At 37.5% G+C, this 26136-nt stretch overlaps 1 protein-coding gene across 2 annotated transcripts in view; it reads right to left on the bottom strand.

Annotated features, from left to right (window-relative positions):
- REEP3 (receptor accessory protein 3) overlaps nucleotides 1-26136 on the bottom strand; it is a 100743-nt gene that overhangs the window by 45557 nt on the left and 29050 nt on the right. For both annotated transcript variants that reach the window (XM_047072840.1, XM_047072841.1), the window contains exon 2: nucleotides 10726-10798. In XM_047072840.1, the coding sequence (XP_046928796.1) occupies nucleotides 10726-10798 (73 nt within the window). The remainder of the gene's footprint in view (nucleotides 1-10725; nucleotides 10799-26136) is intronic.

Below are 26136 nucleotides of genomic sequence, written 5' to 3'. Positions count from 1 at the left end.
CCCAGGCGCCCCTAAAATACAGGCTTTCAAAGTGATTCAGAATATAAATTGTAATATGAATTACTGTCATTTTTATTTTTGAATTCATCTAGTACCGCCCGCACTTCTGATTTTCCCTTGTACTCAGTTGTTATTTCTTCTTTTTGTAACTTACTGGAGGTTTCTTCACAGCAGAGAGGTTATGGGGTGTGAGTAGATAAGGGGGGGGGAGCAGAACACTGGCAGCCTCTGAACACGTTCTCCCCACACTGAGGGTGGTGGCAGTCCTTTCTGGCTGCTGTAGCTTTTCGGATTTTAAGCTGTTCCATCACGGGATTAGGGTGGAGGTGGCTAGGCCTCCCTCCAATTTACTACTTAACAACATTTCCTTTAATGGAAACAACGGTTTCTGTCCCTGTTTTTAAAAAGTCTATTTCCATTGGCACTACAGTTGGTAAAATTCTTCCTAGACATTAGCAAAAGCCCGAGTTAGCCTCTTAGGTTTGAATGTTACTGTGTGGTTTTTTTTTTTTTTCTTCCCTTTGTGCATGTTTTCCAAAGCATTTGCACGGGAAGTTAGTAAAGGATAAGACTGCTGCAGTCGGCTGGCTGCATCTTAGCATGAAAACTGTGGGGATGCTTCTGAATTACTTCATACAAGGTCAAGGGGTGCTCTAATTCACATTCTAAAATTTTATTTTATTTTAAAAGTTTATTTATTTACTGAGAGAGAGAGAGATATAGAGACAGAGAGAGAGACTGAGAGAACAACAATTGGGGGAAGGGCAGAAAGAGCGGGAGACACAGAATCCAAAGCAGGCTCCAGGCTCTGAGCTGTCAGCACAGAGCCAGACACGGGGCTCACTCACTAACCATGAGATCGTGACCTGAGCTGAAGTTGGAGCTTAACCAACTGAGCCACACAGGCGCCCCTCACATTCTAAAATTTCAGAAAAAAACCGTGCTAGGTGTTCATTAAACACCCTCCCCAAGTAAATAACCTTATTTAAATTTAACACTTGTTTCCTAAAGTGGATCCACTGTAATGGTCATGAGATGATCATGAAGAAATCATTTCTAGAAAACATAAGGAAGAGTGTAAGTCACTTAATTATAACAGCATCAATTACTTCAGCAGTGAAGTTACATACTAATATGTATTATACATACAATATGTAAACTTGGCACATCAAGAATTAGGTTTATAAAACAATATTCGTCACCCGCTTTACTTTAAGTAAAAGTAAGTAGGTTTAGTTCATTAAAGGATAATAAATTGTCTCAAGTGACTTTATTCAACTGTCCTAAGTGAAAATTGTGATTTTTATGTATCAATACTTGATTTACAAACCATATAACTCAAGACATGATACACATGGATTCCCTGTATGTCAGTTAAAATTAAACTTCAAAATTGTTGTCAAAGATCTAAAACAAATGGTATCTATTACTACTTTAAATCTGTCTTCTATGTGAGCACATTTTAAAAACCAACAATAATGGTTTATTTCATGATAAGTTATATTTGATATCACAGTATATTTCAACCAGAAGTGTTCCACTCACACAGTCAATTTGGGAATCTGGGTAAAGATTGATAAACTGCACATATACATTTAATTGCATCCTTACCACAAATCTCACTAAAACAACAGTAAACGTGATTTTTTTAAAAAAGACAAGTCCAAAAGAATGAAGAAAAGAAGACAGCAATCCAAATTTTGGGGAGGTAGGAAGGAAGTGGAAGAGGAGCACCTGAGTTAGGAGGCCTGAGAAAATTGGATATTAAGCTGACAGTGGGAAAGTGGAGAAGCAATCCAACTTTACACCGCAGAGCTCCCCAAAGGCTCAAGAACTGGTGACACAATCCTTGGTCACGAGGGCAAAAGCCAGGAAGTATGGCTGTTAAGTCTGCCTGAGGAGCAGGTAGGCTCCCAGATGCCCTCCTCCCCTTTTCGCGGTCAGGCGATGCCCCTCCTTCCTCCCACAGGAACCTTGCGGCTGATTCTCTGGGAAGAGTCAAGGGCCTCTGGATTTGCAAATCTCTGGCACAGTTGAGAGTAGGCATTAAGTTCTAGTTTATAAATTAAATATTGAGAGCCCCCAACCCTTAGTCTCTCACCGGAACGCTAGCAACCAAGTACCTTTCAGAATGGAAGAATCTTGTCTGAAGACTCTGACATGAGAGAAAATATCTAAACATACAGACACTGATCATTTTCCCAGGAAACAGTTGTAATGGTTTGAACTGTGTCTCCCTCAGAAAGATATGTTGAAGTCTCTTATGGACTGACCCGTGATTCCCCCAAATTGCTATGTTGAAGCCATAACCCCCAAGGTGACTGTATTTGGAAACAGGGCCTTTATGGAGGTAACTAAGATTAAATGAGGTCATAAGGGGGCCCTAATTTGATAGAACTGGTGTCCTTATAAGAAAGAACTCACCAGGGCTTTCTTAACACAGGCATCCAGAAAAGGCCACGTGAGGACACAGAGAGAAGATGGCTGTCTAAAGCCAGGAAGAGCCTGTACCCAAAATCAACCCTGATGGCCCCCTAATCTTGGACTTTCAGCCTCCACAACTGTGAGAAAATAAATTTGTGTTGTTTAAGCTACTCACTGTGTGGTATTTTGTTATGGCAGCCTGAGCTGACTAATACAAAGTTCTTACCCCCAGTACCTCAAAATGTGACATCATTTGGAAATAGGGCCACTGCAGATGTAATTGGTTAAGATGAAGTCATGCTGGGGTATAGTGGGCCCTGAATCTAATATGCTTGGCTCCTTGTAAGAAGGAGAGAAGAGACTGATACACAGACACAAGAGGAAAACGCCATGTGACAACAGAGACAGAGACCAAAGTGCTGCACCTGGAAGGTAAGGAATGCCAAGGACTTCTGGCAACCACCAGAAGCTGCAAACAGGCAAAAAAGGATTCTCCTCAGGGTGCCTGGGGGGCTCAGTCGGTTAAACATCCAACTCTTGGTTTCGGCCCAGGTCATGATCTCGCAGTTTGTGAGTTCAAGACCTGTGTTGGGCTCTGTGCTGACAGAGAGCCTGCATGGGATTCTCTCTCTGCCTCTCTCTCTATCCCTTCCCCCTCCCAAAAATAAATTATTTAAATAAACTTAAAAGAAAAGAAAGGAAAAGAAAAGAAAGAAGAAAAGGATTTTCCTCAACAGGTTTCAGAAGGAATTGGCCCTGTCCACATCTTGATTACGCACTTCTAACCTCTAGAACTGTGAGACAATATATTTCTGTTTTTTTAAGCCACTTGGTTTGTGGTACAACTGGGAACACTGGGAACAAATACAGCTGCCTTGTCAGATCACCCTACAGTAAAGATGACATTCAGCAAGCCTCTTCATGGGCTCAGGCCTTGTAACCAGCTTTTGATTATCATACTCAAATGTGAGTGGAGGACCAAATATTATCCAACATTTGAGAAAATCATGCATGAGAGACAGAGGCTCAAACAAACAAAAACCAGAAGTCAAAGGAGAGACTATGCAGAAAGAACGTATCTAAAAAAAACCCCATTTTTCATATACATAGACAAAAAGGAAGCTATTTTAAACAACATAAGGATAGAACACTATAGGAAAAGGAACATTCAGAAAATAAAAAGAGCTCTTAGAAGTTAAACACACAGAGACAGAAATTAAAGATTAACTAAAGGGTTAGAAGATGACATTGAGAAACTCATCATAAAACAGAACAAAAAGAAAAAGTGACAGGAAAAAGAAGAAAAAAGATCAGATAATTAGATAATCGGTCCAAGTAGCTTTACAACTGAATAAATGGAATCCCAGACAGAACAAACAGTGAAAACAAAGCAGAGAAAATCGATAAAGAAATAAATTTTAACCAAATTTCCCAGAGCTGAAGGACAAAGGATTTCCCAAGTTAAAAGGGGAGGATTTAGCAAAATCTACCACAATCGATTCACACCAAGGCACATAATCATGAAATTTTAAACCTAAATTTTCCACACATGGAAAAGATCCCACAAGCCGGTGAGAATCAGAATGGCTTCAGACTCTCCACAGCAACACTACAGGCTAAAAGGCAATGGAGAAATGTCTTCAAAATTCTGAAGGAAAATTATTTCCAATCTGGCATCTCAAAAAATTTGTCTTTCACACAGTCTTCTCCGGAAGGATGTACTTCATTAAAATGAGGAAGTAAACTTAAAATGGAGGAAAACAGGAGATTAAGAAATCTGAGGATCTAAAACAAGAGCTAGTCTGGAATATCCATTGGATGATAACACAGAGAAGAAATCCACACAACTGCGGCAGAGTTCAGGTGTAAATGTGCAATAATAGAGAATCCCACATAAGTGAAAAACCAACCAACCAAACAACAAACCAGAAAACAAGACAATGAATAACAAGCAGGGAAAACAAACCACTGTGCAGGAAAAAAAATGGTAATGATAGGATACCACAGAGACCAAATGCAAATAGTGTTTCTATCATGAAAAATCCTATACATCAGGTACTATTCTATGTCAGGTACTGATTTAAATGCTTTATGTTCATTAACTCATGTAATTCTCACCACCACCTGAGGAGGTAAGTACTATAACAGTTCTCATGTTACAGATGAGGAAACTGAGGCACAGAAAAGTCAGATAACTTGTACAATGACATAGCTAGTAACAGATAGGACTGGGATGTTAACCTTGGCAGCCTGGTTCTAGGTGCTGTGTTCTTTATTTGTTTAGTTTATTGCTTCTTTCTTTTTAACTTAGCCTACATAATGCAAATACTGAATACTGATCCAATACAAATTACACTGTGATGACCCTGGAGGCTATAATGGCAGGGAAATATGTATGTGTATAGTTATATGTGATAACTACTATTAATCATCCTTAATAATAGCAAGAAGTCAACTGATAATGCCCATCTGAAAAATTAAGAAATGGTAATATAAGCATGTTATTTAGATATGGAAATAAATACTAAAGGATTCAGCTAGAAGAGCTGAAAGTAGTTGCCTCTAGAGAGAAATGGGGATGGGGAAGGTGGGGAATTGTTCTTTTCATAATAAGCCTTAGAAACTATTTGATTTTTAAAATTTAAATAATTACAGCTTTGATAAAAACAAAAACTAAATTAAAAGTAGATCAAAGTGGAAAATAAACAAATAAACATGTGGTCTAACAAGACTAATTTTCAAAAATTCCATCTCAATCAGTGGGTTAACCTTTACACTTCCCAAATTAAAACCCTTGAATCAAATGAGTATTTTTAATCCAAAATATGAAAAGATGGCTGGGGAACACTTCTTGACAATAAAAAAAAAAAGTACTTTATTGCATTTTTTCCCTTCTATATCCACTCTAAAACTAGTAAATAACTTCAGATTTTACCAATTGACAAGAACTATAAAGCTAGTGTGTGGTATATTTGTTCATTTTCATATCACCCAAGTATTTAGGAAAAATTAGGTCACTTTCAAAACCAAGTCAATAGGGTTTTAGAGGGCTAGCTCCTTTTTTTTTTTAATGAGTTTATTTATTTATCTTGAAAGAGAAAATGGATGTGTGAGTGGGGGAGGAGCAGAGAGAGAATCCCAAGTAGGCTCTGTCACTGTCAATGCAGAGCCTGATGTGGGGCTCGAACCCTGAACCATGAGATCATGACCTGTGTTGAAGTCAGACTCTTAGCTGACTGAGCCATCCAGGCATCCGTAGAGGGCTATTTCTAAGCCTTTAAAAGAGTAATCTCCCAGAATTTTCCCTGTTCTTTGTTCTTGCTCACAGTAAATCTCTGTGATCAGACCAAATGTCTGATTTTGATTTTTAAGTGCTGTTAGCCAATCTTTTCATTGCCACGTTCTCCAACATTCTTAGAATAAGAACACGGTTTCCTAGAAAAGCTACAGCAATTACACACGACTTGGAAATAAACACTCTATTTTCAAGTCACGAGATGGTATAAGCCTAAAAAAATTTGCAAAACCATACTAATTCTTCAGTAAGTTTACATTTCAATTACTGCAAGGCTGAAAGACTTTAAGTAGGCCATATCAGCCACACTATACAGGAAATTATATCCTAGGAAAGCTCTGTTTTAAAAATAGGCAAAGGAAGAAAGGAAGGTTGCCAAAATACACAGCACTTTCCATTTGTTTTGATTTGAGCACAGCATCTGTTTTATCAGGTGCAATCTACTGTTTGTAGGCTTAAGGGGAATGGTAGTAGTTAGGGTGGAAAGAAGTAAATTAACCTAAAATGTTTGCTTTCTGAAAACAATTTTGAAGTAGATATCAGTGGAATTTAGGTAACAACCAAATACCACAAAGACACTGAGCTTTGGGTTAAGTCAGACTGGACTGTGTACTCCTTAACCCAGCAGAATCAAAGCTGAGAACCTAGACCAATCCCCTTAAGAAATGTACATGTTTTTCAACTCTTCTTCCTTTTCTTATTCATTCATTCACTCATTCATTTAAAAAATATTGAGTACCTATTATATATACCATGTACTGTTCTAGGTAGGGAAATGTATCAGTTAACAAAACAACCAAACTCTATGGAGCTGTTTCTGGTGGGGAGGACAAATACACATACAAATAATATAATATCAGATAATATAAAGGGCCATTAAAAATATAACAGGGAAATATGAAGGTTAACTTTACTAAGAAATCACCATATGCAAAACAAAATCAATTAGGATGGGATCACTATATAGGAAAACTTTCTGAGAACAGAGTTCTTTTTTTTTTTAATTTTTTTTTTCAACGTTTATTTATTTTTGGGACAGAGAGAGACAGAGCATGAACGGGCGAGGGGCAGAGAGAGAGGGAGACACAGAATTGGAAACAGGCTCCAGGCTCCGAGCCATCAGCCCAGAGCCCGACGCGGGGCTCGAACTCACTGACCGCGAGATCGTGACCTGGCTGAAGTCGGACGCTTAACCGACTGCGCCACCCAGGCGCCCCTCTGAGAACAGAGTTCTAATACAACTGTTATAATCAAAGTTTAAAGTAAGGCTAGGTGAGACTCAGCAAGATAATAATATTCAAACATTTTGTCAAAAGTAAATTTAGGTTTGGGCACCTGGGTGGCTCAGTGGGTTAAGTTTCCAACTCATGATTTTGGCTCAGGTCATGATCTCAAGGTTTGTGAGACTGAGCTCTGAGCTCTCCACGGAGCGTGGAGCCTGCTTGGGATTCTCCCCCTCCGTCTGTCTTGTCCCCACTTGTGCAGGCACGTGCACGCACCCTCTCAAATTAATAAACTGAAAACAAAACAAAACAAAAAACCCAAAAAACAACTAAATTTGGGTTGGAAATAGTTACCTGCCAACCCTTTCAAAACCTAATTTCATCTTTAGCCGTTCTGATCATAGTTGATTTCAATATGTAAGAGTCCTGCCCTAAGTACTGGTTAAACAGCCTCATTGCCCTTCTTTGAAAATATCCTTATTTTTGTGGCTCCTGGAGGTCTACTTTGGAAGCACATCCACTGGCTGGTTGTGAAAACTGTTTTACAAGCTAGAGTCCTCACCTACTTTTGGTAGAAGAGACAGAATGAAATATTTGTAACAACATATCCAATCTGGTATGATTCCTGCCTTAATGTTCCATGTTACCCTGGGTAAGTCAATTTATTTCTCCGAGACTGTAACATCGAAACATTCTCCCAGACTTTATTTATTTATTTATTTATTTATTTATTTATTTATTTATTTATTTATTTATTTATTTATTTATTTATTTATGAAGTGAGGACCAGTGAGATATTATGGTATGCAGAAAAATGTCGACTGTAACATCGAAACATTCTCCCAGACTTTATCTATCTATCTATCTATCTATCTATCTATCTATCTATCTATCTATCTATTTATTTATTTATTTATGAAGTGAGGACCAGTGAGATATTATGGTATGCAGAAAAATGTCTCCCTACCCCAAAGATGTCCATGTCCTACGTAATTCCTAAAACCTGTGAGTATGTTACATGGTAAAGGAGTAATCAGGCTGCAGATGGAATTCAGGTTGCTAATCAGCTGACCCTAAGATGCGGAGAAGATCGTGGGTTACTCAGGTGGTCCCAAGGTAACCATAAGCATTCCTGTAAGTGGAATCGGGAGGCAGAAGAGAGAACTAGAGGGATGGAAATGTGAGAAGTTTCAGCTCAACATTTCTGGCTTTGAAGCTGAGGAATAGAACCATTAGCCAAGGATGCAGGCAGCCTGTAGAAGCTAGAAAAGGTAAGGTAAAAGATTTTCCCTTAGAGACTCCAGAAAGAGTACAGCCCTGTAAATCCATTTCAGAATCTGTTCCCTAGGATGGTAAGAGAATAAATACATTTGGGTTGGTTTAAGCCAGTAAGTATTTGGCATTTTGTTATAGTAGCTATTGCAAACAATAATATATAAAAGTATTTTTGAAATTGGTAGGAAATCATATAAATGCAAATGTTTTAATATGATATCTCAGCTTGGTCTCTCTAGCAGCCTTGATGGCAGACAACTTGGTCACCACGTCTTCCGAGTTGTAGCACATTTCCTTGTCAAAAGCAAATGCCCTGCCTTCTGTTTCAATGCCTTACCATTTTTGCTTTTAGCTTTTTCATTTGTGGAGAGTTGATTACCACGTAATTATCAAACCAATTGCCTTTCTACTTCCCTAGTTTTTCCATCAGTTTGAATGAGAATGTTACTGGATTCTCGTCCAAAGGTTATCTTTAACTTATGAAGTAGAATTAAAATTTCAGGGTTAGAACCATTCTTATTCATCCCAAATTTATAGACTAATACAGGAATAAAAATCTGAGTGTTTATTAAGGATTCAAACACAGAAACCCATGTTTTTAAGTCTCTAAAAGATAATGCTAACAAAGTTAAAGTGACACATAGTAAGAAATGGATTGGGGTGCCTGGGTGGCTCAGCTGAATAAGTGTCTGACTTTAGCTCAGGTCATGATATCATGGTTCATGGGTTTGAGCCCCGTGTTGGGCTCTGTGCTGACAGCTCAGGGCCTGGATCCTGCTTCCGATTCTGTGTATCCCTCCCTCTCTCTCTCTCTGCCCCTCTCCTGCTCGTACTCTGTCTGTCTCTCTTCCAAAAAATAAACAAACATTAAAAAAAAAATTAAAAAAATAAAGAAATGAATTAATATTTTATAATGGTTCTTAGGCTAATCCCTAAACACCATCTTTTCTGTTCTTTTAGCATTAGTTTATAAATGACAGGCCTATTATAATTTATTATAACTTACATACTTTATTTATAACTTTGTATATTTATTTATAATTTATTATACCTTCATATTTCTTACTGTTACCCCCTTTTTATTTTAGGGCATGGTATCTGTGTGCCCACTGATATCTTTGTATCACTAGAGCTTCTCATATAAACTTCATTTTCAATTTGTACTTCTTTCTTTTCCCAACAAAATCACCCAGATTTGGAGGGAAGACAGGACTATACCGTAAGCACAGAAATATACACAAGGTCACACAGAGGCACACGAGTTCTTATCCTGGGTTTATAATACTTTATAGGTGAAAAAATGGGCACAAAGTTGAGAAAATTCACCCTGTATTTAAACTGTAGAGCTAATCAGATTTAGAAAAAAAGATCTCCTTTAATAACAGTACGACAAACATTCCATATGAGGAGGAATGTATTGGCTGGTAGAGTTGACCCTTGAACAACACAGGTTTGAACTGTGTAGGTCCATTTACCCATAAATTTGTTTTACAGGCCTATTAACGTATTTTCTCTTCCCTATGATTTTTCTTAACCTCTTTTCTCTACCTTACTTTTCTCTTTTCAATGTTTATTTTTGCAAGAGAGCTGGGGGAGGGTCAGAGAGAGAGGGAGACACAGAATCTGAAGCAGGCTCTAGGCTCCCAGCTGTCAGCACAGAGCCAGATGCGGGGCTTGAATGCAGGGACCACGAGGTCGTGACCTGAGATGAAGTCGGACGCTTATCTGACTGAGCCACCCAGGTGCCCCTCTAGTTTACTTTTAATATAGTACATAATACGCATACATGTGTTTACCTTATGGGTAAGGCTTCTGATCAACAGTAGGCAATTAATAGTTCAGTTTTTGGGGAGTTAAAAATTATACTGCTGTCCGCCAGAGCCTGCTTGGATCCTCTGTCACCTTCTCTCTCTGCCCCTCCCCTGTTCACACACTCTCTCTTTCTCTCAAAAAATAAACATTAAAAAAAAAAATTATACTCAGATTTTCCACTGCAGGGGAGGGGGAGGTTGGTGGCTCTAACCCCTGTGCTGTTCAAGGGTCAACTGTAGAGTCTGATTTAAGAAGAAAAAAGACTGCTATTGTCAGCAGTGATAAGACATCTGTATACTTAAATGAATTAAAAAGTGACAAACCAGTTATGAATAAAGGAAAAGGTTTGGAGTAAGAAAGAACTATGTTCTCAGTGTACCTATAAATTCACAAGGCTAAAAACCAGACAGCCCCCTAACTTCTTATACTGGAACTGAGACAAAATGAGTAAGAGATCCAATTACTCACTGGATCATACACTTATTTAAATACCAACTGACAGTGAACTTTTTTTGAAACTCCACTTTGGAACTGTATTCAAAATTATTTTTAAAAGACTAACTTCATTAAACTCATATTCATGTAACATTTTTAACCAAAAACAGTATCCCAGCTATTTCTAAAATAATGATTTTCTGGTCTTGTATATCACAGATACATTAAGTTAGAATCAATCACTCATAAAACTATACTTACATATTCCTTCACGTTTTTTGTTTTCACAGCTTTGTATGAATAATATGCAGGATAAAGCATTCCAAACACCAACCTAAAAGTAAAAAGAATGAGAGACTAATCACATACAACAATGCTTTTGACAGCTCATGAAAATTTCACCTAATAGTAAAGCAGAAACTACATAGGAAATATGCAATAATATAAATTTGTGTAAATGCACATTTGTGCACAGACTAAATCTGCTCAGAAAGCAAAGTAAAAATACTTTTGTAACAAAAAGAGGATTTCAATATTCTAGGTATAGTATCATGGGAAAATCACCTTTAAAAAAAACTTTCTCTTTGTATACCTGAAACTAATAACACTGTTAATTATATTTGAATTTTATTTTTTAATTTTTACTTATTTAAAAAAAATTTTTTTAATGTTTATTCATTTTTTGATAGAGACAGACAGAGCGTGAGTGGGGGAGGGGCAGAGAGAGAGGGAGACACAGAATCCGAAGCGGGCTCCAGGCTCTGAGCTGTCAGAACAGAGCCCGACGTGGGGCTCGAACTCACGGACTGTGAGATCATGACCTGAGCTGAAGTCAGATGCCTGAGCCATCCAGGGGCCCCTATATTTGAATTTTAAAATAAAACCTTTTTCATCACAAAAAATATGATTCCTCGAACATTTGGAAAAGGTAGAAAATCACCAAAAATAAAAATTGTCCCATCTCTCCCAGAGATAACTGCAGGCAACATTTTACTGTATGCAAATCCTACTTTTTATCCACATGTAACATTCCCAAAATCTAAATATAACATGTATGTACACGCACAACCTGTAATACAAAAGTGTCCTTTACTCCATGATTTTGAAAAGCACTGGCTTCTAATTATCAATAGTTGATATATTACAACATGCATTAAAATAGCTCTCTGTAAACATTTATAAAATACCTAAATCATTAACAGGACTTAATGCCATCTGTGAAGACTATTTCGCCAAATCCCAGACCCAACAGATATGTACAATCACACATAAAATGAAAGAATAGACATAGAGGTAGCATAACAGTATATATATGGTTTACAGTTGGCATTTTCATGTGACACATCATGGGATTCTTTTGCCCCCAAATATTCTATAGTGTGTATTCTTTTTTTTTTTTAATTTTTAATTACATTTATTTATTTTCGAGAGACAGAGTGAGACAGAGCATGAGCGAGGGAGGAGCCAAGAGAGAGGGAGACACAGAATCCGAAGCAGGCTCCAGGCTCTGAGCAAGGGTTCAGCACAGAGCCTGAGGTGGGGCTCAAGTTCACGAACCATGAGATCATGACCTGACCCGAAGTCAGACACTTAACCGACTGAACCACCCAGGCGCCCCTACAGTGTGTATTCTTAATATGTTCATTACATTCCACATTGATATGCCCTTACTTTATTTAAATAATCCAATGTTAATAGGCTTTTGGTCAATTTCAGGGGTGTGCTATTGCACGTGACGTAAAAACATTTCACTTCCTGGTTGGGATGTTGCTGCTTCAAATAGTACATACGTTTTTACCTATCACCAAAATGCCCTCCAGAGAAGCAGTTGCACTTTACATTCCTATACACTGCCGATCATGGGTATTATTATTATTATTATTATTATTGTTTTTAAAGTGTGCCAGATGTTTTAATATACATTCCTGAATAGCACTACACATGATTTTCTTTTCAAGTGTTTACTGGCCTTTTGATGCACAGGGTGTATGATATCTTGTTGTCTACTTTTTGGGTCTATTTAAAAAGAATCTTTTGGAATAGTTTTAATTTTACAGAAAGGTTGGGAATATACTATAGTTACCATAAGCTCTACATCATGTTTCCCCTAGACCTTGCATTAGCATGGTACATTTGCCACGATTAACAAACCAATATTGATATATTATTGACTAAAGTCCATCCTCTATTCAGATTTCCTTAGTTTTTACCTACTATCCTTTTTCTGTCCCAAGATCCCATTCAGGATAGCACCTTATGTTTACCTGTCATGTCTCCTTAGCTCCTCTTGGTTGTAAAAGAAAAACAATTTCTCAGATTTTTCTTTGGAAATGGCCTTGACAGTTTCGAGGAGTATTACTCAAGAGTACTGGAGGAAGTCCTTTTACTGTAATTTGTCTGATGTTTTTCTCATGATTAAATCAAGGTATGGGTTTTGGGAGGAAGACCACAAGAGGTAAAGTACCATTTCCTCCTATCATATCAAGGACACACTATCGACATGAATTATCACTATTGATGTTAACCTTGACCACCTGGCTGAGGTAGTGTTTGTCAGACTTTAAACTGTAAGGTTACTCCCCACCTCACCCCTGCCCATTCTTTGGAAGAAAGCCACTATGCACAGGGCACACTTGAGCAGGGAGTTGTGTTCTACCTTCTTGACAGTGGAATATCTATATGAATTATTTGGAATCTTTCTGCAAAGGAGATTAGTCTATTCTCCATTTATTTATTCAATGATCTGTTTATATCAACATGGACTCCTATATTTTTATTTTACACTTTGGATTCTAATCCAATAGTACTTCATTTTGTTGTCCAAGGCTTTGAACACTAACATCTTTCAGTTCGCTCCTGTATCCCTCTGACAGACCTATAATTGTGAGGTTTTTTTTGAGCAGTTTGCTACTTTCTGGCACTACATGATGCCCTGGGCTCATAATGTGTATTTCCTGACTCATTCTTACAATCAGTCATTTCTCCAAGGAGCCTTGGTTCTTCTCACTGGAGGATGGTATTTAAGACCAAGTTCTGGGGATGACATATGCTCACTGTTCCTGGAGTGTTGTAGCTTCTTTGTCTATTTTGCATATTAACCAATATTTGTCTAAGTTGTTATCTTTTGATTCTAAAGTTTGCTAAGATATGTGTTAAATTATGTTTGTTGGGCTGTCATTTAAAAAGATGCCACAGGCTAGATGGGTTAAGCAAAGATATTTATTTTCTCATAGTTTTGGAGGCTACAACAAGGCCAAGATCAAGGTGTCAGCAGGTTTGGTTTCTTTTGAGGTCCTTCTCCTTGGATTGTAATGGTCACTTTCTCACTGTGTCCTCACATGGTCATCCCTTGGACTGTGCAAACTTGGGTTATAAGAACACCAGTCATATTGGATTAAAACACTCTAAAGACTTCATTTTAACTTAATCACCTTAACTTTTTATCTCCAAATAGTTACATTCTGAGGTACTGGGGGTTAGGACTTTGACAAATGCATTTGGAAAGGGGACACAAGTCAGCCCTTAACATATATATTTATGACCTTAATGTATATATTTATGAGCTTTTATATTAAATAAGCTTTTCTTACACTGAGAATGAGTATTTACATTTCCATAATTTTAGTTCATTTATAGTTTATTTTTTTTGGGGGGGGAGGGATAGTAAATCCCTGGTGACTTCATTACCCCTCAGAAAATGAACCCTGGGTTTGGGGCTGATGTCGCCAGTTTAGAGGAATAGCAAGTCTTCTGCTGGGGATTTTATTTTCACCAACTGGAAGCCACATCAGTAACAGTCTCTGTCTCACCTAACAACACTACTAGCAGGAGTCAATTCATAGGCTCTGGATATGGGATTTTTAGCTGTGCCACAGAACCTAGGGCTTTATGATTTAACACAGGGCACCCCCCCCGCCAAAAAAAAAGGCACAGAGGCTATCTAACCTAGTTACTTCTGAGAAAGGGACCAACATTAAGAACTGAAGAACAAGAACACAATTTCCAGGTCTGTTGGGTGTTCATCCCCACTACTGACACGAGGTACAATCCCACAGTTAGTCATCATATTTCTAGCATATGTATTCAAGTTATTTTAGTTCACCTTGTATTTCCCTTTAGAATTTGGATACAATCACCTCCTGCCATAGTCCCATGTCATCTTGTACCCCTGGATTTAAATTCAACATGAGACTCATTTCTGTCACCATTTGGATCTTGGACTCCTCCTTCCCCTGCTATAATATCCATCCAATCTCTAACCAGTCCTGTTGGTTTTTCCTTGGTGAAAGTCCAAGTGTGCATCTTCCTGTTTTATTTTCAAACCCATGGCCAATGATACGTCTAGGCTCGTGCCATCTCATCTGACTTCCTGAAAAATTTCCCAACACATCCCTCTGGCTCCAATGTCAATTCAATCTTCCTAATACACCTACTGCACTGTCTTGCTTAAAGACTTCAATAGTTGGCCTCCATACCTCCTTGTTGACCAGCCCCTATGGCGGCTCATCAAAACATAATTTGAAAATCTCTTCCTTATAAAATCCATCTGTTCCAATATGGTTTTCTCAATATGCCTTTTTTTTTTTTTACCTTAATCCTTTTTTCTTCAAGAGCTACCTACCCCTGCATAGACTTCTAAATTGTTTTTTTTTAAGCGTGTGACTTTTTTTTTTTAATTAAAAAATAAAATTTTAATGTTTGTTTTTGAGAGAGAGATAGAGACAGAGCACCAGCAGGGGAGGGGCAGAGAGAGAGGGAGACACAGAATCCGAAGCAGGCTCCAGGCTCTGAGCTGTCAGCACAGATCCCTATGCGGGGCTCAAACCCACAAACTGCAAGATCATGACCTGAGCTGAAGTCAGACTCTTAACCAACTGAGCCACCCAGGCGCCCCTAAATTGTTTTGAATTTTAGAATGTGTCAGGATTAATCACTTTGCCTTTAGCATATTCTAGATTGTATTTTTTAAGGTAAGTGATTTCCAAAACAGGTATTTTCTCATATATAGTAAGGACTTGGTGCTAGTTTATACAATGCATATAGGTGCTTTACCTTTATTTTTTAACCTCTGTATTGAATAGAATCAGTCAAATGAATAAACACAATATCCCCTAACATCTCACTCTTGTAAGAGTAGAAAACAATAATGTATTTCAATTGGAACACAGGAAAGGCTATATGTCTTAGTAAACAGTGGGACAATTTTTTAAGGACCACCACTATTATAATTTATTACTGCTCTAATGTGAATATTACTGAGTAATTTATTACTAACATCTGTAATATTTTCTAGGTTTTTTTTTTTTCTGGTTTATTTTCTTTAATATTGGGTCTTACTCTGGATGTTTGCGACATGGGAGGTCGGGCATAAAGCCAGAGTATGAGCACAGTGTATAAAATCAAATAGTTTATTTTAAAAGGCCACCTACAAAATAAACTCATGGTTTATAAAGAAAGTGTTTGCTACAAATAAAATTCTCTCATAAATTTGAATACTGTTTCAGTTCTGGAGGCAGGAAGAAATAGTTACTCATTTCCTCTTAATCTTATTTCTGCCTAAAGAGGGAAAATTTTGCCAAAATACTCATGATACCCTTTCCTCCCACTAAGGTAAAGTTTTATATATGAACACTGGCTATATTGAATATTCTGTACCTTTTTTTAAAAAGGAAATTTTATGAGAATGTAGTAATAGTGGTGGCCCTTATATCGTATTTCATATATAGAAAATACCTGAAATAGCTATTTTCTGGACATATATTCAGACATAAATCCATCATTCACCAAAACTGTCCTAGAGAAGAACAGTGTATTCAAAGACCAGTCTCTGAAGCAACAAGGAGGAGTGCTCTTAGTACTAGAATAATATCCTTAATTTTTTTTTTTAATGTTTATTTATTTTTGAGACAGAGAGAGACAGAGCATGAATGGGGGAGGGTCAGAGAGAGAGGAAGACACAGAATCTGAAGCAGGCTCCAGGCTCTGAGCTCTCAGCACAGAGCCCGACGCGGGACTCGAACTCACGGACCTTAAGATCATGGCCTGAGCCGAAGTCGGACGCTTAACCGACTGAGCCACCCAGGCGCCCCTAGAATAATATCCTTAATGCATAAAAGTTATCTGGATTTCATCAAATATTGATTAAAGCTTTTCCTTATTAAGATTCTAAACACAGTTTACTGTAGAATTTTTAGAAGATGTAAAATAGTAAAAAAAATGACAAAAATCACTAAGTAATCCCATTACTGAATGAACCATCTTTTCTGTTAAATGCCATTCCAAATATTTATATGTATTTGTTATAATTTTTATCAAATGGTCTCAAGTTTGACCTATCATTCTCTTAAATGCTTTAAAAAACCTTCAAGTACCAATAAAATTTTAATAACAAAACTGGCCAAGGGATTAATTTACATCTAAACAAGTCACAAAACACTAATTCCAAGGATTTAAACTTTATTGTCATTCTTTTAAGAAATGATTATGAAAAATGAAAACTACAGTATAGAAACAGAATAGTATTAATATAACTTCCCTATACCTATCATCTACTTTTAAGAATTACTAACATTGGGGTACCTGGGTGGCTCAGTAGGTTAAGTGTCCAACATTGGCTCAGGTCATGATCTCACAGTTCGTGGGTTCAAGCCCCACATCAGGCTCTCTGCTGTCAGCACAGAGCCCACTTTGGATCTTCTGTCCCCTTCTCTTTCTCTCTCTCTCTCCCCTTCCCTGGCTTGCACTCTGTCTCAAAAATAAATAAACATTAAAAAAAATAATTAAAAAAAATCTTTAACATTAATCATTAGCATTTTGGTATTTTCCAGTTTTTTCTATGATCTCTTTAAAGAACATTATTTTAAAATATAATTAACATATTTAAAGACAATATTTTAGAAACAATATTTTATAACCTAATTAAAACATAATTTAAACATAATTAACTGACATCTTAGGGCAGGATAAATATATACTCTTTCAGTAAACGTGATATTATAAGCCATTTTGTTACGTCTTTACATATCCTTAAAGAATGTCATTTAAAAAGTGCATGGTATGTATGGGGCACCTGCGTGGTTCAGTCAGTTAAGTGTCCGACTCTTCATTTTTGGCTTAGGTCAGCGTGCAGAGCCTGCTTGGGGTTTTCTCTCCCTCCCTTCCTCTTTCTCTCTCTTTCTCTGCCCCTCCCCTGCCAACATGTGCTCTCTCAAAATAAATACATAAACATAAAAAAACTACATGGTACGGGCGCCTGGGTGGGTCAGTTGGTTGAGCGTCCTACTTCAGGTCAGGTCGTGATCTCACGGTTCATGGGTCCGAGCTGGGAGTCAGGCTCTGTGCTGATGGCTCAGAGCCTGGAGCCTGCTTCAGATTCTGTGTCTCCCTCTCTCTCTGTCCCTACCCTGCTCACGCTCTGTCTCTGTCTCTCAAAAATAAATAAATGTAAAAAAAAAAAAAATTAAAAAAAAAAGACATGGTATAATATTAACTCATATGAATGAAAATCATTTAAATCCTTTCCTATGTTTACTACTATTTTAATTAACGCTATGGTGAACCATCTTTCTACGACTACTAATAATTAATAATTATTGACATTTTATACTATGCAGGATAGTAAGCAGTTTCCATATATTGCTGCACTTAATTCTCACAATAATACCCAGAGACCGGTACTATTTTCATACCTGTTCTACAGATGTGAAGACTGAGGCTGATACACTGTATTATTGTTTTTGTATGATTTTTCTAATCCGTATCTTAGAAAAACACAGTTCATCTGCTGAAAAAAATGCCTACTGACTATCTATGTGACTTTTTTTCTAAGCCTGTTAAAAATAGTCCTTGAATGAGTAATTTCCCCATAAGAATATAAATTGATGCTACTCTTCTGAAGAATAGTTTGGTAATATATAACAAAACCTTTGAAATCTCAAACCCTTTGGCCTAGTTATTCCACGTTAGGATGTCATTAGGAAATAAACACTAATTTTTAAATGTGGGTTTTGGAGAGTGCATGAGGGAGCCAGTAAACTTACAAGGTATATGACATTAGTTTAACTTCTGTATCATTACTAAAAAAAAAAAAAAAAAAAAAAAAAAAAAAATCCCAAAATATTATAGCTAATGATATTAACATTTCTGAACTATTTTAATTTCCCCTGAGATTGTCTTTAGATAATAAATTTCCTCTCTAATAACATAAAAGAATTTGTTGTAGTTCATTAAAAGTAAGTGCAACAAGTAGCTCATTGCCAATAATAGGAACTACATGATACTAATGCGTAACAAGATAATGCTCCCACAGGAATTACTTGACAAATTCTCCTTATTTCACTGCTTTTAGAATCATACTCCCAAACAAACAAACAGTAACGATGATGTTCTATTAGATGAAAGAACTGAAAACAACTCAGACTGGAGATGAACTAAAATGGGATACCAAATATTAAACAGACAAAATAAACTACAGAGTCAAAAACCAGAATGATGATAGATGCACCAGGCTGTTAGCATGAGTTAGTCACAATTAACACAGATACCATATATACTCTCAAAAAGCGACACAGAATATAACACTCCAGGCCCTTATCGAAGATTGTAAACTGCATTTGTCTGCAATCCACTTTACACTACAGAGACCAGTGAAATTTACATAAGATAGCCTGCATAAGGATGGCAAACACAGAGAAGTTTCTCTGCTGTTCTCCATTCCTGTAACCCAGACAGACTGTACTCCTTTCTGCTGACCCTGGTCTCAGAGTCCTCTTCAACACAGCACCATAAACTCACACCTACAAAGGACAGGAGCTGAGTAGACTTATTTGCCATGTTTTGTCAGCCTTGTTCTAAATCTTTATTCCTCTAGGAGGTGTCATTCCAAATTTGAATCAAGCTTGACCATCAGGTTACTGTTAAACCTCTCCTTTAAGGGAAAAGTCATTTCAACTGAGATGCTTTTTAATATTACATTCTTGGGGTGCCTAGGTAGCTCAGTTGGCTGAGCATGTGACTTGGCTCAGGTCATGGTCTTGCAGTCTGTGAGTTCAAGCCCCACATCGGGCTCTGGGCTGACAGCTCAGAGCTTGGAGCTGGCTTTAGATTGTGTCTCCCTCTGTCTCTCCCCCTCCCCGGCTCACACTCTGTTTCTCTCTCAAAAATAAACATTTAAAAAAATTAAGAACGTATTTTTATGGTTTAAAAATTTTTTTTCTTGAGGTATAGGAAACAGCCATATGAAACCCATGGCTATAAATACTAGAGGAATGTGTTAAGGGCATTGTCTATGAGTACCCCTCTACATGAAATTTCATGTATGTGATTTACTTTGGAATTCAGTAAATGCAATGCTTAGCATTCTAGGAGAATATGATGGTAAAAATATTATTCCCTCCCTCTCCCCAATCCCTGATTGCTAGGAAGCTCAGAAACAAAAAATCTGTTGTTCAACTCGATTATCAAGTATGGCGAACCTTAAGATTGGCATATTTGTATTTACAAATTCTGATTTTCGACTTTGCAATTTTTTTCTAGCAGTGAAACTCTTATTTTTCTTTGCATTTTAACATCTACATTTGGCAAAAAAGTTCTCAAATCATTCTGAAGAACGTAAGAGCATGTAAATTAATAGGATATAATAATCACTGCGATGAAGCACAAAATCAGCTCTAAGGTGCCAGAGAACCAAGAAAAACATTTTTAGTTTAGGAAGCTAGTGGCTGAGAACCATTAGTAGTTCCTCAACTTAGACATACATCAGAATCACCCAGAGAGCTGCTGCTTTAATATTGTGTTTGTTGTTGCTCATAAATTTAACACCAGTAACTAATTTAAAGAACATAAGAATGAAAAAGCAAAGTAAAAGTCTTTTCCTGTTTTGAAACCACATAGTTCCCCAAAGATAGGCATGCAAATAGTTTCCTGTGTATCCTATGGTAAAGTAACTTAAATACATAAGACATATTAAAAACCGACAGTAAATATTCAAACTCCGCATTTTCCAATCATCTTAGTACATTTTACTATGTGGTCTTGAAGTTATTTACATCTATTCGTCTGTATGGTGGAGATGCTCATTGCACCATGTGTCTCTCCTCCCAGCTCCACATTCAGTGACCTCACATTGGTGGCTTGAAAAGGCTATTATTGTAGGGAGAATTCACATCAGGGAAATTAGCAAACGATATGAATCAGACCTTTTTCTCTCAGTTGGTAAGCATTACCAGCACACCACTGGATATGTGTTTTAGCCAAGGGAAACTACAGTATCTTTCCATCAGAAAAACCATGAAACACTGTATGTAGAGGGAATTCACCGAATTTACTGAAGTAAATAAAAGGCAGGCTATTATGGCAACCAAGTTCATAAAGAGTTTCATGCAAGACAGAGAAAAAGAAAAAAAAGTTTTCTGCCCTTTACCATAATTCACTTCAATTCTGTTTGACTATTAGATCTCTAATATTAACAAAGACTCTTGTGAATTTCCAAAATAGAATCTTAACTGATAAGGTATCCTAGAAACAGTATTTTTTTAAAAAATTATTTTGAGGGAGAGAGAAGGTGCATGCACATGTGCACACGAGCAGGGGAGGGGCAGAAGGAGAGGCAGAGAGAATTCTAAGCAGTCTCCTAGGCTGTCAGTGCAGAGCTGGATGCGGGGCTCAATCTCATGACCGTGAGGTCATGACCTGAGCCAAATGACCTACGCCAGACACTTAAATGACTGAGCCACCCAGGCATCCCTCATTATGTTGCTGTTTAAAGCAGCCATCAAAGTTTGTGCATGATCACTGCCAGAATAATACACAACTCTGTCTTACACAAATTTTGAGAAAGATTTATTGCTAAGAATCTTGGCTAGTAGAGAATTCCCATTCAGTAAAACACAGTTAAGTGGCCATCAGGTAACTACAGCCTTGAAGAGAATTATGAAAATTACATAAAGAAAAAGTCAAACCCATGAGAAGAAAACCTCAGATCCTGAATTCTGTAACCAATGATACAAGTTTAAAACTGCCAAGGAGAGATAAAGACAGTAAAAATTCCTCTGAAAGACCTTATACATGTTTTAATTATAGTCATCAAGCACTAGGAAGCTTGGAATTTTCATGTTGTCAGAGCTAAACTTCTAATTTTACCCCAGAGCTTCTCATTTCTACTTTAAAAGGAAAGCTAAAGATAAACTAGGGGACAGAAATCAGTCCACAAGCAAATCAGACTCGTACTTCATCTCCCCTAGCCACTCCCATCCCTTCCCACCACTAGGGCCTATTATGTGGTAGACCCAAACCAAAGAAAACTGTTTAAAAAGAATGCTGAACTCAGTACACTATAGAACCAAGGGCTGAAGACCCTTGAAGCACTCAAGTAACCTTGCATCCGGTGGGCAGAGTTCCACAGAATGTGGGGACTGTCATCTTGTAACTAAGTGAGCCAATCTCCAGCATTCCCCAGTTTACCAAGTGTAATTTTTCTGAGTGTCACTACAAGTAAACTCCAAGGTGGGGTAAGTATTATTCTATTTCTACAGATGATAAATGTAAGGCTTGGAGACATTAAGGAACTTCTGAATTAAGTACCCAGCAAGTGTCAAAGCCAAAACATAAGAAACACAAAACTTCTAATTTTAAGAGTTGTGCTCTTCCCTCAATAGCAAAATCAAACAAAAAACCCACCAAAAATCAAAACAACTTCCTACTTCATGTAATCTATAACCCATAGCAAGCAGATCCCCAACATTAGTTGAATGAAGTCAGTATTCAGAAGGTACCTAAGAAATTGTGACCCATCAATATACTACTCTCATATATAGAAAGATTTCAGAGACACATTTCTTGGTTGTGTACAAAGTCTACATGGAGGAATACCTGCATCTTTAGTTTAAATTTATAGGTTCTCCAATTTTTATCAAACTGGTTAGGTGACTATACTAGATGGGGTTAAGAATTACTCCTATGAGCTGACCAACCCCACTCTTACGTTAGCTGTTAATTCAAGAGGAACGGTTTTCTTTATTTAGCCTTTCAGCACAGGGTATGTTGAAACCCAAACTTAGCATTAGCTCCATCGACACTAATAACAAGAGTTCAGTTGTAATCTAAGGTTTTAAAAAAGCTTTCATTGAAGGAAAATCCCAAACCACTTTTGAAAATGTTGGGAAAATTTCCTTTTTAAAAATACATGCCTCAAAATGACTACGGAAATCCGTAAATGTGGATTCTCTCTTGTTCTGTGCAGTTCATTCAGCACTACATGACCATGAAGTGAACTTCCATGAATTGCACTCAGATCTAAAATTGCTGCCCAGTGGTGCCTGCGTGGCTCAGTCAGTTAAGTGTCCGACTCTTGATTTTGGCTCAAGTCGTGATCTCATGGTCTTTATAGATCAAGCTCTGTGTTAGTCTCCACACTGGGTGTGGAGCCCGCTTACGATTCTCTCTCTCCTTCTCCCTCTCTCCCTCCCCTGTTCACGTCTTCTCTCTCAAAAAAATAAAATAAAACTAAATTAAAAAATAAAATTGTGGCCAAGTCCTCCCTTTGGACACTTTGTGTAGCTTGGACTGCACAGCAGTCAACTATGGTCACCTCACAGATGCACATGACAACTCTTCTAGGTTCCGCCCCCCCTAAGGTGAATTTAATATTCTGCTTTAAAATAATCTTTTAATTCCTCTCCATTACACAAAAACAGGTATCACTGATGGCATCCTATGAGCCAGGTACTGTCTTCTAGCACTAAAGATACATCTGTGAACTCCCCATTGCTTTTTAATTAAAACTAAGTTTTCAGTGATTTGGAAATCAAAACATTCTAGTATGTTTGTTTGTTTGTTTTGTTTTAAGTAGGCTCAGCATAGGACTAGAACTGACGACCCTGAGATCAAGACCTAAGCTGGGATCAAATGTCAGACATTTAACCAACTAAGCCACCCAGGTGCCCAAAACATTCTATTTTTATATTTCTTAAACCACTTCATTTCATTCATCCAAATCTTTCCAGTACTTCCAGTATCTCCAACTCAGTGATTTTTTTTTTCCTCATGCCTTTCCCTAGAGCTAGAATACCTCCTTTTTCATAAGCATCCTACATGTTACTATTTCTCATTAATGAGGTTGCATGGTTTGGTCTCCCTATTTTGTGTAGCGAATGAGTAACAGGAATTTTTATGTTCTGGTCATTTTTGTAATTTAAACATGAAAGAATTAAATAGTCTTTATATTCTCTTCTCTTGAGATAGTCAACTGATTAGAGGATGTCTAAGTACTTTCTTTGTATAAGAAAATTAGAGAGGGAACTTTATACTGTCTTGGACAACTCACTAGCAGAAAAAGCAAGCAAACATGTGCTGCAAGAACTACACCACCACCTAATTTAATTCTGATGTCAGTAAGACAGCACAAAACCAGCATGCTGGCTGGTTGGTACTACCAAGCCCTCTGCCTCTTATGAAACATCATTCATTGTTTCATGAGAAGCAGTTTTAGATGACCCTACTCCTGTTTTTGAGAAATAGTATAGTCTCTACCAATTGTGACCTTGCTTTTTGCTCCTTAAAAAAAAACAAAAAAACACGTGTGTGTGTATACACATGCGCGCGCGCGCGCGCACACACACACACACACACACACACACACACATGATTAAACAAAGGGCAATTGATCTATCAATTCTAAAGAAAGCGGCGTTAAAATTCCTCTTCATCAGAGGACTGCTGTATGTTAAAGAGACTAAAGAGAAATGACAATTAAGTGCAGTGTGTAATCTTTGATTGGATTCTGGATTAAGAACAACAGTGCAGGGACACCTGGGTGGCTCGGTCATTTAAGAGTCTGACTCTGGATCTCAGTTCTGGTCTTGATCTCAGGGTCAGAGTTCAAGCCCTGCGTTTTTGTTTTTGTTTTTCAAACAAACAAACAAGCAAACAAACAACTGTGCAGCTATATAAGGCATTATCAGGACAATGTCGGCAGTTTGAATATGAACTGTACTTTTGGTATTAATATCTCATAATGTTACATTTTTGGGAGGATATTAGTCTTGAGGCTATATAAGAATGCCCTTGTTTAGAGACATAATAATCAGGGCTAAACGTCACAATGTCTTCAACTTTCTAAAAATTTTTAATTTTAATAGAGATTTAGATTTACAGAAAAATTGTGATAATAGTACAGTTCCCATATATCACAATGCAGTTTCCCCATTAAAATCTTACCTTAGAATGGAACATTTGCACAACAGTGAGCCATTAACAATGCATTAGTATTAATTAAAGTTCATACTTTATTCAGATTTACTCAGTTTCTACATATATCTATTCTAGGATTCCATCTGGGATCCCACCCATTTACCACATTACATTTGACCATGGTCTCCCTGGGCTCCTTAGAAAGTTTCTCAAGCTTTTCTTATTTTTGATGCCTTGATAGTTTTGAGGAGTACTGGTCAAATATTTTTTAGAATGACCCTCAATTGGGATTCTTCCTTTGTTTTTTGTCAGGATTGGATTGGGGATAAGGGTTTCTGGGGGGTTTATCACAAACATGATACGCCATCTTCATTACATATCAAGAGTATTTACAACCAGCATGACTTAATCATTTATGATGTTAACCTTGATCACTTGATTGCAGCAGTATTTTTCAGGACAGTTATAACCATCCCCCACCCCCAGCCCCCTCCAAAATCCTGCCCCACTTCCCACACCATACGTTTGGGAAGAAAGTCACTATGTAAATCCTGTGCTCGTTGAGTGGCAAGTTATGTTCCACCACCTTGAGAGCAGAGCATCTATATACACTCTTTGGAATTCCCCTGTGTGGGAGATTTTTCTATTTTCCTCCATTCATTTATTCAATCATTATTTATATCACTATGACTCACAGATATTTATTGTACATTTTGGGTTCTATTACACTACTGCTTTATTGTGTTGCTCAAATTGTTCTAGATTTGGTCATTGGGATCTCTTTCAGTTGGCTCCTATGTCCCTTTAACATACCATCATTGTTCTTATTTTTATCTTTTTTGAGCACTTTGCTACTTTCTGGCACTGCAAGATAGTCCAGGCTTATCTTGTCAATACTTTTTGCTGCATTCCTAGAATCAGCTATTTTGCCAAGGAGCCCTGGTTCCTTCTATTGGAAAATGTATCTGAAACCAAGATCTGAGTGGTGGGTGTGCTCGCTACTACTAAAGTATTCCTGATTCTAGGCCCTCCTTTGTTTACTTTATATCTTAACCAATATTTTTCTAGTATGTTGTCTTTTGATTTTGTTTATGAATTTTGCTAATATGAACATGGGTATTTGTGAACCCTGGTAATAAGTTTGCGTTGGTGTTAGATTAGCTTTTCTTCTATTTTTAGTTCGCTCATAGTTTAATTTCTTGTGGTGGGGGGAATGGGCAGTAAATCCCTGGTGACTTCATTATCCCTCACAAAAATGAATCCTGGGTTTGGGGCTGATGTCACCAGCTCAGAGGAATACCAAATCTTCTGCTGGGGATTTTATCTTCACCAACTGGAAGCCACATCAGTAACAGTCTCTGTCTCACCTAACAACACTACTAGCAGGAGACAATTCACAGACTCTGGACATGGGATTTTTAGCTGTGCCACCGAACCTAGGGCTTTACGATTTAACACAGGGCACCCCCCCAAAAGGCATAGATG

The sequence above is a fragment of the Lynx rufus genome, unplaced genomic scaffold, assembly GCF_022079265.1.
Source record: "Lynx rufus isolate CCGP_SWC_20201006 ecotype Redwood Valley unplaced genomic scaffold, mLynRuf1.p SCAF_11, whole genome shotgun sequence".
NCBI lineage: Eukaryota > Metazoa > Chordata > Mammalia > Carnivora > Felidae > Lynx > Lynx rufus.
This window is presented reverse-complemented; position numbering and strand designations above follow the sequence as displayed.